At 46.0% G+C, this 13,827-nt stretch overlaps 1 protein-coding gene across 2 annotated transcripts in view; it reads left to right on the top strand.

Moving 5' to 3' along the window:
* Positions 1 to 13,827, top strand: part of sdccag8 (SHH signaling and ciliogenesis regulator sdccag8) — a 49,101-nt gene that overhangs the window by 31,230 nt on the left and 4,044 nt on the right. For both annotated transcript variants that reach the window (XM_056609324.1, XM_056609322.1), the window contains one exon: positions 1,881 to 2,012. In XM_056609324.1, the coding sequence (XP_056465299.1) occupies positions 1,881 to 2,012 (132 nt within the window). The remainder of the gene's footprint in view (positions 1 to 1,880; positions 2,013 to 13,827) is intronic.

Genomic DNA, 13,827 nt, shown 5'->3' with positions numbered 1-13,827 from the left:
TCGGACACGGGCTGGTCTGGTCGGACGCCTGAACAGCGCGGGTCGGTCGCGGGTTTTGCGATTGCGAGCGAGACTTCTCCGGTGCTGGTGATGTTATTCAGGAGCAGAGGAGTAAACTAAAACCGTCCACAGTGGATGATTTGCTTTTTTTGCACAGCAATCTAAAGCACCACGCCAAACACCAGATAGTGTACTTCCCCGGTCTTCCATCTATTGTGTGTAATGTTCCTTCGGGTGCGGGTCGGCCGTCGGTATCATTTTATAGCGGGTCTCGTCGGGTGCGGTATGCAATACGCGGGTACGGGCGGGTGCAGATTTGCAAAATAAGACCTGTGTATTGATTCTCGGCCATGGTGGAGAAGGAATTGGGCGAAGAAACGTTGGCTTAGACTCTCTGAATTCCAGATTGAACTGCAACTTCAGATTGATGTGGAACTGCGAACCGCGACATGGAGGAGAAAGGGATTGTTGCCCGCGATTGTCTCCCGCCAGAGCCCTGGTGCCCGCCGCCTCGGCGCTGCCCGCTGCCTTGACGCTGCCCGCTGCCGAAGCAGTGGTGCCTCGGCGCGGGCACCAGGGCTCCGGTGGAAGACATTCGCTGTCCACAATCGCGGGCAACAATCCCTTTCTCCTCCATGTCGCAGTTCAGTATACTTCAGATTGCTTTGGAAGAACCAGAGACGTCGGAGAAACCGACGGAGTCGTTTGAGATGATATGAATAAACGACTGTGTCAGGTTCTCCAACGTCTCTTGTCCTTGTCCAGTTCAATAACTTAACTTAACTTCAGAGGGTCACAGCCAAGGTTTCTTCCCCGAATTCCTTCTCTACCATGGTGTGGTGTTGTTTCCCATTGCAAATTTGTGCTGTTTCCCATTGCGAATTTCCTTCTGCCATGGTTGGAGGTTTGTGTCGGTCTAGTTCTCTTGCTAAGCGGTGAAGAAAAACGCAGACATTGTGTTTACATCTCGTACGCGTGCTCCCGCCCCCCTCATTCCTTATTGGTGGGCTTACAATTTTGCGAACCAGTGGTTTGTAGTCCTCAGCCCTTCTAGCAGGCAAGCAAATTTCTACTGACATGACATCAAACGCGTAATTTGCGTCAGGTCAGGAGAAATGTAAGGAGGACAGCTGGGCCCACGGAAGACTGGGTTAGACTGAGGGAAGAAAAACCTTTTTCTTTGTATTATAATCGCGATATTATAATGATAGAACGCCAGTTCTCTATTGGTGAAGTATCCCTTTAGTGTTGTTGTTTTTCCTGGGTTATCTCGTTTATTTTGGATGAGCAGTAGGGCATAAGTTAAGCCATTATTCATTTGAGTATGAGTAGGGCTTCTTGATAAAGGAAAAAATCATAATCACGATTATTTTGGTATATATTGAAATCACAATTATTCAAACTATTATTTTGGAGTTTGAAAACTTGTTGTGTTTATTCAGCATGTCTCTCCAAAAAAACACTTTGTAACTGAGAAAAATACAGATATGTATCAAGCTGTTTCTGTGTGCACTTTCTATAAAACATTAAATAAAAAAGAAGACTTAATTATATTAGTTTTGTGATCGTTTGACGCTAAAATCGAAATCGCGATCAATTCGATGAATCAGCCAGCCCTAGTATACGGCCATGCTGTGCAGTCTGTTATCCTTGACTCCCAAAATATTTAAACAAACAATCCAAAACTCCAGAATCAAAATATCCTAATTTGGGTCTCTGTTTGTGTGTGTATGTTCGCCTGTGTGTGCTTGTGCTTGTGCTTGTGTTTGTGTGTGTGTGTGTGTGTGTGTGTGTTTGTGTGTGTGTGTGTGTGTGTGTGTGTGTGTGTGTGTGTGTGTGTGTGTGTGTGTCGGTGTTTGTGTGTGTGTGTGTGTGTGTAGGGCGGAGCTTGAGCAGGTGTCTCTGGAGCGGCAGCACCTCCAGGAGACGGGGGAGAGGCTGAGGGCGCGCTGCTCCGACCTGGAGAACCAGTGTGTCCAGCATGGCCGCCTGCATCAGCGCATGAAGGACAGGTACACGCGCACACACGCTCATACACACACACATGCACATGTATGCACGCTAGCACACATGCACGAACGCTAGAATACACAAACCTACGCACACACACAGTGGCACGCACGCTGGCATAAACATACACATGCACATTAGCACAAACACACACACACACACACACACACACACACACACACACACACACACACACACACACACACACACACACACACACATACAGAACAAGATAAACACACATTTGAACGAACGCACTCGAACAAACGCACACACACACACACACACACACACACACACACACAGATACAGACTACACAAATTCATGCGACTGCCTATGGAGGTGTACACAGTGTGAAGATTTACGCACATAAACACACACAGAGGCATTATAAGAAAGTCTTCTGTGAGATCCTTTATGTCGATTGAGATTCTCAGCCAGAGGCTAAGACAAATTATTTATTTAACTGTTATGTAAAATATGATAGTGTAAAGAATGAAGTAGATTACTGTCAGAGATCTATTGTTTAAGAATGGTGATTATAGCCAGCCATCAAGGATTTGTCTTTTATGTTAATTACAACTATATTGTGTGTTTGTGCGTCTGTGTGTGTCTCTGGAATACAGCTTGGCAGCGCCCTACTGAGTGTGTTTGTAGGGAATGTACATATTCTTACCCAATGTTCACAAACCCCCTCATTTTACAACACACACACGCGCGCGCACACACACACACACACACTCGCACACATTGGGTCCCCTGGCTGCGTGGCTAACACCACCCACCACAGTTAACCTGTCACCAGGGACGCTGCGTGCCAAGAAGAAAAAAAAAAACAGAATTAAACAACTGAAAAAAGTTGATGATGTCACAGCTGTCTCCCGGTCAGCCGTCCCTATTAGTCATGTGAACGTGTCAACAGCGAGCCCAACGCGTCTGCCAACACGTGTACGTTGGAGCGAGAACACCGGAGTCGGTGACTAGTGTACATGCAGGGATGTTTAGTACTGTATCTGCATGGGTGTACGCACCCACATGCACATGTATGTTTGGCCGTTTGGTTGGTTGTGTGTGTGTGTGTGTGTGTGTATGTGTGTGTGTGACTCGGCCCGCATGTGTGTGTCACGGTTGTCATGGCGTGTTCTCGGGAGGTTTAACAGAGCGCTGATCTGCCTGCCAAACGTGGATTGGCTGGGATGTTGGCACCTAACTCCTCTCGTCTCCCAGTAGAACCACGATAATCACTCTTGGCATTTATTGGGTTTTTTAGTTCCTCTACTTCCACACTTATTTATGTTGCTTGATGAGTCCTCCAGATAGTTGAGCACACCGCCCCCTGGTTCAGCTCCACATATAGGGCTCTGGGCGCTATTAACGAGCCACTTCACACTTCACTTGCTTTTACTTTTGACTTTCTCCTTTCAGTGACCGACGGCAGGCTTCGCGTTTGAATGTATGGTTGTGTAGAACACGGCGTGATAGACAATGACGCACACAAGCAAGGGATGAGGAGGTGGAGGGAAGGGCGGGTGTTGTGGGAAACGCAGAAGCAGCATGTGAAGGTTTGCAGTGGATCACGGTTTGTTTTGGTAGGCAGATGTTGACCTGAATACAAGGCCTGAGCCGCACCTGCAGGTCTTAATTTCACCTTGCGGTGAAGTTAAGACAACCTTCCATCTCTGTCCCACTCTACCATACTGGAGGAGGGGAGGGACACACACAAACAGACACACATAGACACAAACAGACACACACACAACCACCCACACACACACACACACACACACACACACACACACACACACACACACACACACACACACACAGACACACACACACACACACAGATTGACACACACACACACACACACACACACACACACACAGATAGGCGCACACACACAACACACACACACACACACAGACACATATAAACACACACAAAGAGACACACACACACACACACACACACACACACACACACACACACACACACACACACACACACACACACACACACACACACACACACACACACACACACACACACACATATACAACACACAACACATACACACACACCTTCACACTTAAAGTCCGGCCTGTGTCTTTGGGCAGCTCCGTGTCTATGTGGGGTGTAGGGTTTCATGCGCCGGACATACGTCCCGGGTTCCTTAGGAGCCGCGTGTGTTGGATGCATATGTCGACGGTACGAGACCCCCCGTCCCCCGGTCCCATTGGAATCAGGCTCTGCTCGGGGAGTGGGGGGGGGGTTAAGGTGTGCGTTTTAACAATCTGGTGCGGGGGGGGGGGGTTGGATCCCGGCGCCCCGCCCCTCCCCACAGCTTATCCCTCAGCCTGCAATCTGTGCTGCGAAGAACAAGCAGCGCCGGGCGGCACGCACCAAACATTTGGAAAATCAGCTTGATTTATTTTTACACACGCTCCTCCGACTGCCAAAATACACAGGGGTTTTTAGCACGCCGCGGTCTGATCGTACGCACGCCTTATTTCATTATTTCTCCCTTTCGGCGCAATTACTATACTTTTATTTTCAGCACGCAACACACTGGTGGTGGAAGTGTAGTTTAACAGGAGGAGACGTGTGAGGGAGCAGGGTTTAGAAGTGAGGACGTCTTGTTAAACGGTGTAATGGTGTTGGGTTCTCGTTTGAGGTCGTTTGCTTTAGAGAGAGCAGCTTCATCTAAAGGAATGCTGCTAACACTCGTTCTAAATATATGATTATTGGAAGTATTATGATTTTCATGATAATTTTTATTGAATGCATTATTAATATGCCTATTATTATTATTATTATTATTATTAAGTAAATTATTAAATAATCCTTACAACGTTCAACTTTATTATGAAATGAATCGTAGACTTTTTGGCTGATATTTTTTTTTAATAAAGAACATTTTAATAGCTGCCATACTTCCATAAATTCCTTGAAATATATTTCTATAATTTGACACTTCATTACATATCTTTGCAATCTACTTATTCTTATTTCAAAAGCTGTTGAATTGTCATTTTTAAATGTTGATGATCCAAACAATTACAAAATAATATTTAACGTTATTAAGTAATATTAAGTATTATTTATTTTACAAATTAATCAAATATGTAAGCACATAATTTCCTTGAGGTTACTTAAAGAAATGGTTATTTTGTCAGCCTTTTATTAATGGTTGAGTTAAATAACAAACATACATGTAATTTTTGTGGTGTGGTGGCAATGCTCTGGACAGAGCATTTTTTTAACTTTATAGACATATAGTAAATAGTAAAATAAATAAATAATATAATCAAAAATGTTAAAAAATAAAAATCGATTAAGCCAATTATCAGATATGTAACATGTTTTGTTATTTAAGTGAGAAAACTACATCAAATGATCACTTGATTTTTATGCTAGATTTGGCATTAAACAATTAGAGTAAAATGTCACCCATTTACAAACAAAATTTTAACTAAAAGTGTTGAATAAATGAACACATAATACTGTATTATAAGTATAATAATAATAATAATAATAAGTATTTCAAAAGCCTGAAAGTACTGAAATGTTTATCAACCACACAATCACACGCACACACATACACTGCCATGACACACACGCACTCACATACACCGAGCGGACACACACACACACCCTCCGTAAAATGAACAAAGCAACTTGACCTTTGAGCATTTCTATTTTTATTTTCCAATCGTAAAATATTTGCGTAATTTCGCAAAAGAATGATCAACAATATAAAAAAAAATATATATATATGAAAAACTTGAGTGGTATTTTCTAGAATGAAACTTCAGGGGGAGTTAACTAGGAATTAGGGTATCAACTATTCTTGTGCGTGTGTGTTGGTACTCTCTCTCTCTCTCTCTCTCTCTCTATCTCTCCTCCCGCAACCTATGATCTCTTTACCTTTCCTCCCCCCTCCCTCGTTCTTTCACCTCCTCTCCACCTCATCTTCTCCTCGGTGTGGTTGTCTCCTCCTCCTCCTCCTCCTCCTCCTCCTCTCCTCCTTCTTCATCTTCCTCTCCTACCTTCTGTTCCGGAGCCTCTCCACCTCCTCTCACCCCACAGCTGTTCACAGGCTGCTGTAGCAATTATCACCACGCATATATGCACATAGGTCACAAACACACACACTAACACACACACACACACACACACACACACACACACACACACACACACAGACACAGATACTTGCTCGCACACAAACATACACATGCATAGAGAAATGTGCGCTCCTATGATCGGGGCTGTTGGGGGGGGGGGGGGGCAAGCATCACACCAACACTGTCTTACTTAACCATACGAAGTGACAGGACTGCGTGTTCGTCAGCTGGGTTTTTGTGTGTGTGTGGGTGTATTTAGGTGTTTGCGTGTGCGAGTGCAGAAGATAACCAATACATATATATATATATATATATATATATATATACATATTTATGTCTGTCTGTGTGTGTGTGTGGGTGTGCATATCTGTGTGTGTGTGTGATTGTGAGCAAGGAGAACCGGTTAAGATTTTGTGTGTGTGTGTGTGTGTGTGTGCGTCTGTGTGTGTGCGTGCATGTGCGGGGGCTCAGTGCGCAGGCAGCGCTACACGCAGATGTGTGGTTAGATCCACAGGCTTGGCGCCGCCATATGGCCCCCACATAGAAAGATGGTGCGTCTGGAGGAGACGGAGCAGAGAACGGAGGGCCATGTGTGGAGCTCGCTATGCAAGCAGTTGTTGGTGTGTGTGTGTGTGTGTGTGTGATTGTGTGTGTGTGCGTATGTGTGTGTGTGCACCAGAGGCTCCAGGAGATTGGTTAATGGAACAAATGGTCGCGGCGGGCCAGGGAAGATGGAACAGGCTTGTTGCTGCCGAGGGCTGACCGTGGGCCCCCCGGGCGAGGGCTGCTTCATTTGGGCCCCTGCCACACACACACACACACACACACACACACACACACACACACACACACACACACACACACACACACACACACACACACACACACACACACACACACACACACACACACACACACACACACACACACACACACACACACACACACACACACACACACCTTATCCCCACCCCTGATCACAGTGTGCTGCCCCAGAAGCGAGAAGATGCTTCTCTCAAAAACTTTTCATTTGCAAATTAAGTCGGCAGAGGCCTGGCACGAGATAAAGGGGCCTTTATTCAGAAGGGCGCACGCGCGGGTGTGTGTTTGTATGTGCATGGGAGTGTGTGTGTGTGTGTGTATGTGCATGGGAGTGTGTGTGCGTGCTGTGTGTAGATGTGGGAGAGTGTTGCGGTGTGAATGTGTATATGTCAGAGTGTTGGGGTTACTTGTCTGTGAGAGAGTGTTTCTATGAGGAATTGTTAATGTATTGTTAATGTATCTTATGAGACGTTGCATGAAAGAACAGCAAAGAGTGAAATACAAGAGAGCAAAAGTAAATCAAGTCCATACAATTAATGTATGAAGGTTAAAGACATATGGCTGTTTAAAGAATAATAAAGAATCTATAATATATCTCCCTCAACTAAACTTGCACATTCTCTTTCAATGCCTTTGTCCACACACTTTACAATGTAAAGGTTGACTAGCAGGCTGTTATTCCAAACAGATCCAACAACCTTTATCTTCAGACCGGACAGGCTCTCGTTAGGCCAGACCTCTGCTCGTTAGGCCTGCGCTCGCTCGCCTTCTGTGTCTCTCTTTCTCTCTCTATCTCTTTCTCTTTTCAAGCAATCTCTTCCACTCACAGCCCATTATCCTACTCACCTCTGGGTGGCGCCGATGAGACACCCAGTCCCACCTTCTTAGGCGGCTTTTCTTTTCTTTTTTCCCCCATCTTCCCTCCCTCCCTCACTCCCTCCCTTCTCATCTTCTCTATCTCTCTGTGTTGCCCAGCTGGCCTCTGTAGCCGCAAGCAACCACAGGGCAGGCTGCTGAACGAGCATTGTCAAACACACACACAAACACGCGCACACACGCGCACCCACGAACACACACACACATGCACCCCCACACACAAACACACACACATAGATTTCCAGCTCAGATGTCGGCTCTGTAGCCAGGGGCGTGCAAGCTGGAGCGTTAACTGAGCGGAGCGTCACGTCTAAAGCCTGTCGGTGACACTTGCTAACACTCTGGAACACTAGTTTATGAACTCTGAAGCAGATGCCCGGACTTACCTTTCATAGCCACAAACTTCAGGGGCCTCCAGAGACCAGAGGGCACGGGGCCCCCCCGATGTGGGCTCCGCAAAAAACAACAGATCAGGGCCGGCGGGACATGTGCCCCTGATTTGTAGGCTTGGATTGAATTAGAATGTCAGTAGCTACCGCTCGACTGATGATGTCTGAGCTGTTAAGGCGAGGAGGAGAAGTCTGCTCAGAGATGCAGATTGTCAATATTGAACGCTGTCATTTTTACACCATATTCATATATTTATATTTTATTACTGCATGCCACTACGAATTGTCAGAAGTGTTATTTATTAGAAGAAACACACGCACACACACACAATTACACACAGAACATATAGTGTCAAAGTGTGCGTAGATTTGTATTTGAAATCACTGCTTCCAGACGATAGTGGGAGTGTGTGTGTGTGTGTGGGGGGGGGGGGGTCACAGATCAAGTTACTAGTTTCAGTACTTGCGTGACGACGGCCCCCTTCTGCATGCAGCTATTAAAATACACATGTTAGCAAGCACAACAACTGGCCTGACAGGTTGGCGCTGAGAGGGAGACATGCAGGGCCTCGGGCTGACACACACACACACACACACACACACGCGCGCGCGCGCGCACACACACACACACACACACACACACACACACACACACACACACACACACACACACACACACACACACACACACACACTCAAAACCTACATGGTCTGTATGGTGGAGTGGCAGTGTGTGTGTGTTGAGGGGGGGGGGGGGGGGGGGAGAGAGGCAGCTGCCAAAGCAGCCTTTTGTGCCCCTAGCAGTTTTATTTTATCCATGCAAACCAAGGCAGTCTGCCTGCATTCCCTTACAGACCCCCTCTACACACACACACACACATCTAGAGCCCCTTTGTATTCATCATGTACCTTTTTAATTTTACGTGTGTGTGTGCGTGCGTGCGTGTGTGTGTGTGTGTTTGCCTGCGGACGCTTGATAAAAAGTAAAGGCATTAATTGCCTCCACAACAGAATGATGTACACGTTACAGTATGTGTGTAGTCCTCCATTGTTGTGGAAGCATCATTAGTACACTGCCTGCTCAGTCTGAGCTGCTGTCTCCATGCATGAGGAGGGAATGGAGCTCAGAGCGGGGAAGCCAAGCCATCGCGGCGCTGACAGTTCTGGATAATTCAACCAGAGACGTCGCCAAAACATTAGATGTGTCACAATCAACTGTTTCCTACATTGCAAAAAAAAAAAGGCAAAAACATACTGGTGGGCCATCAGCAATCGCCTTCACGCTTGTTGGACCCATGAAAGACCACTGTGGTAAATAAGCAGAGCAGCGCTCCATTTGGGAACCAACACCTGTTGTTGCTCAACAGCTGGGGACATCTGAGGTGTTCCCCGAGAGGTGGGCATGGATGTGTCGGAGGGTACCATAAAGACAACACACACACAAACACTCACACACACACACACACACACACACACACACACACACACACACACACACACACACACACACACACACACACACACACACACACACACACACACACACACACACACTTTACAGCTGGATGATAACCCCACCCACACTCAGTCAAGCAGACTCACACACATATATATATATACACACACAATCACACACACACACATACACACCTCACAGCTGGAGGGTAACCCCACACAGACGGGAGGTGTAGTGTTCTACAAAGTCCGACAAGCAGCCTGACTCCAACGGAGCGGGCTTTCACTTGATCAGGACCACACCAGGGTCTAGGACTTGCACAAATAAAAGGGATCTAATTATTAAATATAGCCCATTTATATAAAATATAAGCCTATGTACAGGATATTACGTTTCAATATAATACACTGGAATACAGACCCCAAAAGAACCAAAGTGTTCCCCTGTCAATATTCGTATGTGTTGTGTTCTATATTCATACAGTGCTTAATGGCGTGTGTAACAGCTAGTAAGAAAGATATTTTTGTATTTTCCTACTGCTGTCAATTTGTGGCACTATTTATGGAAACATTTGAAAGAAATACAGAATGCTTAATTTGTTGACCATCTTGTTGGTTATTATAGGTTAGATAGTATGGTTTGGTAATTAGCTCACAGATTTCCGTCATGTGTGTGTGTGTGTGTGTTTGGGAGGAGGAGGGGTTGGTGCAGATTGTGTACAATATGGTAAATGGTTGTTTTTGATGGCATCAGAATTTATATCATATATGCAAGCACTCACATACATACACAAAATCACTCACAGGCATAGAACATATGTCTGCAAAGCCATTAAACGATAAAGAAGTAGTGATGTCATGTTTATTTAACTATTTTCTTGTTTCCCTTATGTCGCATATTTTTTAATGAGATAATTTCTCTCTCTCTCTCTCTCTCTCTCTCTCTCTCTCTCTCTCTCTCTCTCTCTCTCTCTCTCTCTCTCTCTCCTCCTTCTTACAATGACACATACCATAGGACACTAGGTTTGGGATACGGCTGACATGTACTACACAGTGGAAGGTGTGTGTGTGTGTGTGGGTGCAGGTTCCGTGTGTGATTCAGAAGCAGTGCATTAGGTTGAGGCAGAGGGACAGTGAGCAGAGTTTGATGATCCATATGTCAGGGGAAATAACTGGGAAGCTCGTCCAAGCAGCATGCTAGCTCCTGTCTTATATCGTTGTCGTGCCTGTGAGCAGAAGAGAGACACACACTGCCTGCTCACCTCACAGGGCTGCCTGTTCTCTTGCATTGCCGAGGTTTTATTTATTATGTAGCTCACACATGTAGTGTTGCTGATACATTACTTTCATTCAATCTCATGTGATCCTCATTGAAAAACATGTCTGCGTCTGCATTTGTGGAGGTAGCTATTACAAATCTAGTCATTGCAGGTTTGTTTGATTTGGAGGAAGGTCAGAGTTTGAGTGTGATGTCAGTCATTGATATTGTAGCGTTGTCTTTCCTCTCTTCTTCACAACACTGGGTAAGCTTAAAGAAGCAATGAGCTTGACTCCAGAAATCACAGGTCTCTTGAGTTAGTTTGACCTTTTACTTGTAAAAAGGGAACGATACAAACAAAGGCGAAATCGAAATAAGGGTAAAACAAACAAACAAACAAAGTGTTGCTACGTAGGCTTCTAGCTCTGTGTTTCTGCGCCTGATGTCACTACTTCTGACGTCATGACTCTACTGAAGCCTTGTGGGTCCATGCTAATATGCAATCTTAATAATAGTCATATACAATACAAAACCATAACTCAAAATATTCAAACCAGGCATTTACTAAATATCAGTGGCGGCTGGTGTTTTTTAAAGTGAGGGAGGAGGGACTGTTTGCTTGGTTGCCGTTGGCCTGCTTGCACTGTTAGTGGCGTATGGTGGCATGAGTATGTGAGACTCAAGTTGTTTCAGGGTGTTTTGGTGAACTACAAAATAGCAGGGAGGGATATTTATGTGAATCAAATTGATACAAATCCACCAGTGGCAGCATTGTACTTTGAAAGCTGGTGGGCAGCATGTCTTGGACTACAAGGGCAAAAGGAAAGGATGCAAAGCCAATTAGTCAAAACAGGCCTACTCTTGATTTGTAAAACTAAATAAAAAATTCTGGGCCTTCCATTGGGCCTATTTTTGCCCTCAATGACTGAAGCTATTGGTTGTAATTTAGCTATGTTTATTAATGTTAATAGTAGACACAAGACCAAAAGTGATGCCATTTAAAATGCATCATGCTCTGAATCATTCACTAACATCCTTTCCACATTATCAAACGAAGAGTTTGAACGGATCGAACGGTCAGAGCAACAGACAATTAAAAGAACAACAAGAACATTATTTCACAACTATTTACAAAGGCTGTAATTCTAACATTGTTTGAGACAAATATGGATGTTAAATGGATTTTTTTTCAGAATGTTGGTCATGATGTTAAGCCAATTAAGGTTGAGGGACTTCATTTATAGATCAAGTCAATCCTCCTCGCTGTTTGAGTTGCAAAGATATCAGTGACCTGGTCATACCAAACGGGATATTTTTAAAGTGATTTCCGAATAACGGCGTGCGTAGCTCCACGTTTTCGCCACCCTTTCAGTCGACTCGGTAAGCCCACGGAGGAGTGTCGAAAAATATGTAGGCTCAGCGAGTTTATTTAGGGACCTTGCACAACTTTTGGCGGTGGAAACGCAAATATAAGCGAACCGAGCCACACCGAACCGAGCCCCACCGAACCGCACCGCTCGGCGGAAACGCCAATATAAGCGAACAGAGCCACACTGTACTGCAACGAACTGTAGCGCACCGCTCGGTGGAAACGAGGCATACGCCGGGTTTGTTGGGCGTCGTAGCCTAGACTTGAGGGGGTAACCCCTCCCTCCGGGCTGCTCCACAGCCAGGGCTCCTGCTTATTGGTTCATAGCGCAGCCAGGGCTCCAGCCTATTCGTGAATAGACGTTGACGCGATCCAGATCCCTTTGCTAGTGACACCCACTCAGAGGAGGACTTCCCTCCTCTCTCTCATTGAACCCCATGTTATTCACCGGCCGCCAACACTTTTGGGGAAATGAATGGGGACAATGGAGGCTGAGGGAGGAACATCCTCCCTGAAGTAATTGTCAATGGGCGATAGGTGGAGCTAAAGTCAGTTTACCCAGGAAAATTAACAAAAGGCACTACATTTAATTCATTACAGTAGACTGGGCAATCTACATTTTTTATTCTCAACAATGTTGAGGAGGATCTTCCTTCCACTCCTCACTGGAGAAGCCAAGATATGTGGACGTAAATGTGCTCACTCTGGTGTGTGGGGGCGCTAAGCCACCGGGTCAGAGAACGTTCAGCAGAGGATTGCGTTTGCCTGAGGTCAAGGCGTGAAGGACCCGGTACGGATCCCAAACTGAGCGTTGAGGCGTTGGCTCGGAGCCTGGAGAGCGAGGCGTCATGGGATCACGTGCGTGGTGTGTACCTCTGCCCGTCCCACCCCGTGCCCGGGCGTACCTGTGGCAGCAGCGGGTCCGTTGACAGCCAGGCCCAGCAGATGGTGTCCTTTCACCGGGTCAGTGGGGTGGCCTTATCCCCTCCACCCCCTCCGTGCTGCTCCCTTATCCCTCCACTCACCTCCTGGTCCCCCCCCCCTGCCCCCACACCCCCACCTCCAGCCAGAAGAGCGCTGGAGGGATCTGTGCAGACGCAGGGTCTGCTGCCAAAGAATCCCCACACCCATGATCCCGACAGATACGTCCTTTTATTAACTCATGCGTTGTGACATGAGGGAATTGTCATTCCCGCTTATTGTCTTTCCCAGCACAGATTTGTTACTTTATCCTCCTACCGCATTCGAGAAGTAGGGACTGTGCGTGTGTGTGTGTGTGTGTGTGTGTGTGTGTGTGTGTGATCCGTGCACGCACTGACAATGCCCAAGTGTTAAGCCGTATTAAGTCCTAATTAATGAGTGTGCCAGTAAATGGACACCAGTTATTGGCTTTGCTACTTCTACTGCAGGAAGCACCACCTTTATCGCCCACACACACACACAAACACACACATGCTTAACACACATAACACATACACAACCGCCCACACACCCAAACCCACACATGGACTCCCCTATG

The sequence above is a fragment of the Gadus chalcogrammus genome, chromosome 15 (genome assembly GCF_026213295.1).
Source record: "Gadus chalcogrammus isolate NIFS_2021 chromosome 15, NIFS_Gcha_1.0, whole genome shotgun sequence".
Taxonomy (NCBI): Eukaryota; Metazoa; Chordata; class Actinopteri; order Gadiformes; family Gadidae; genus Gadus; species Gadus chalcogrammus.
Note: the sequence above shows the minus strand (reverse complement) of the source record. Positions and strands in the feature narration are given on the sequence as shown.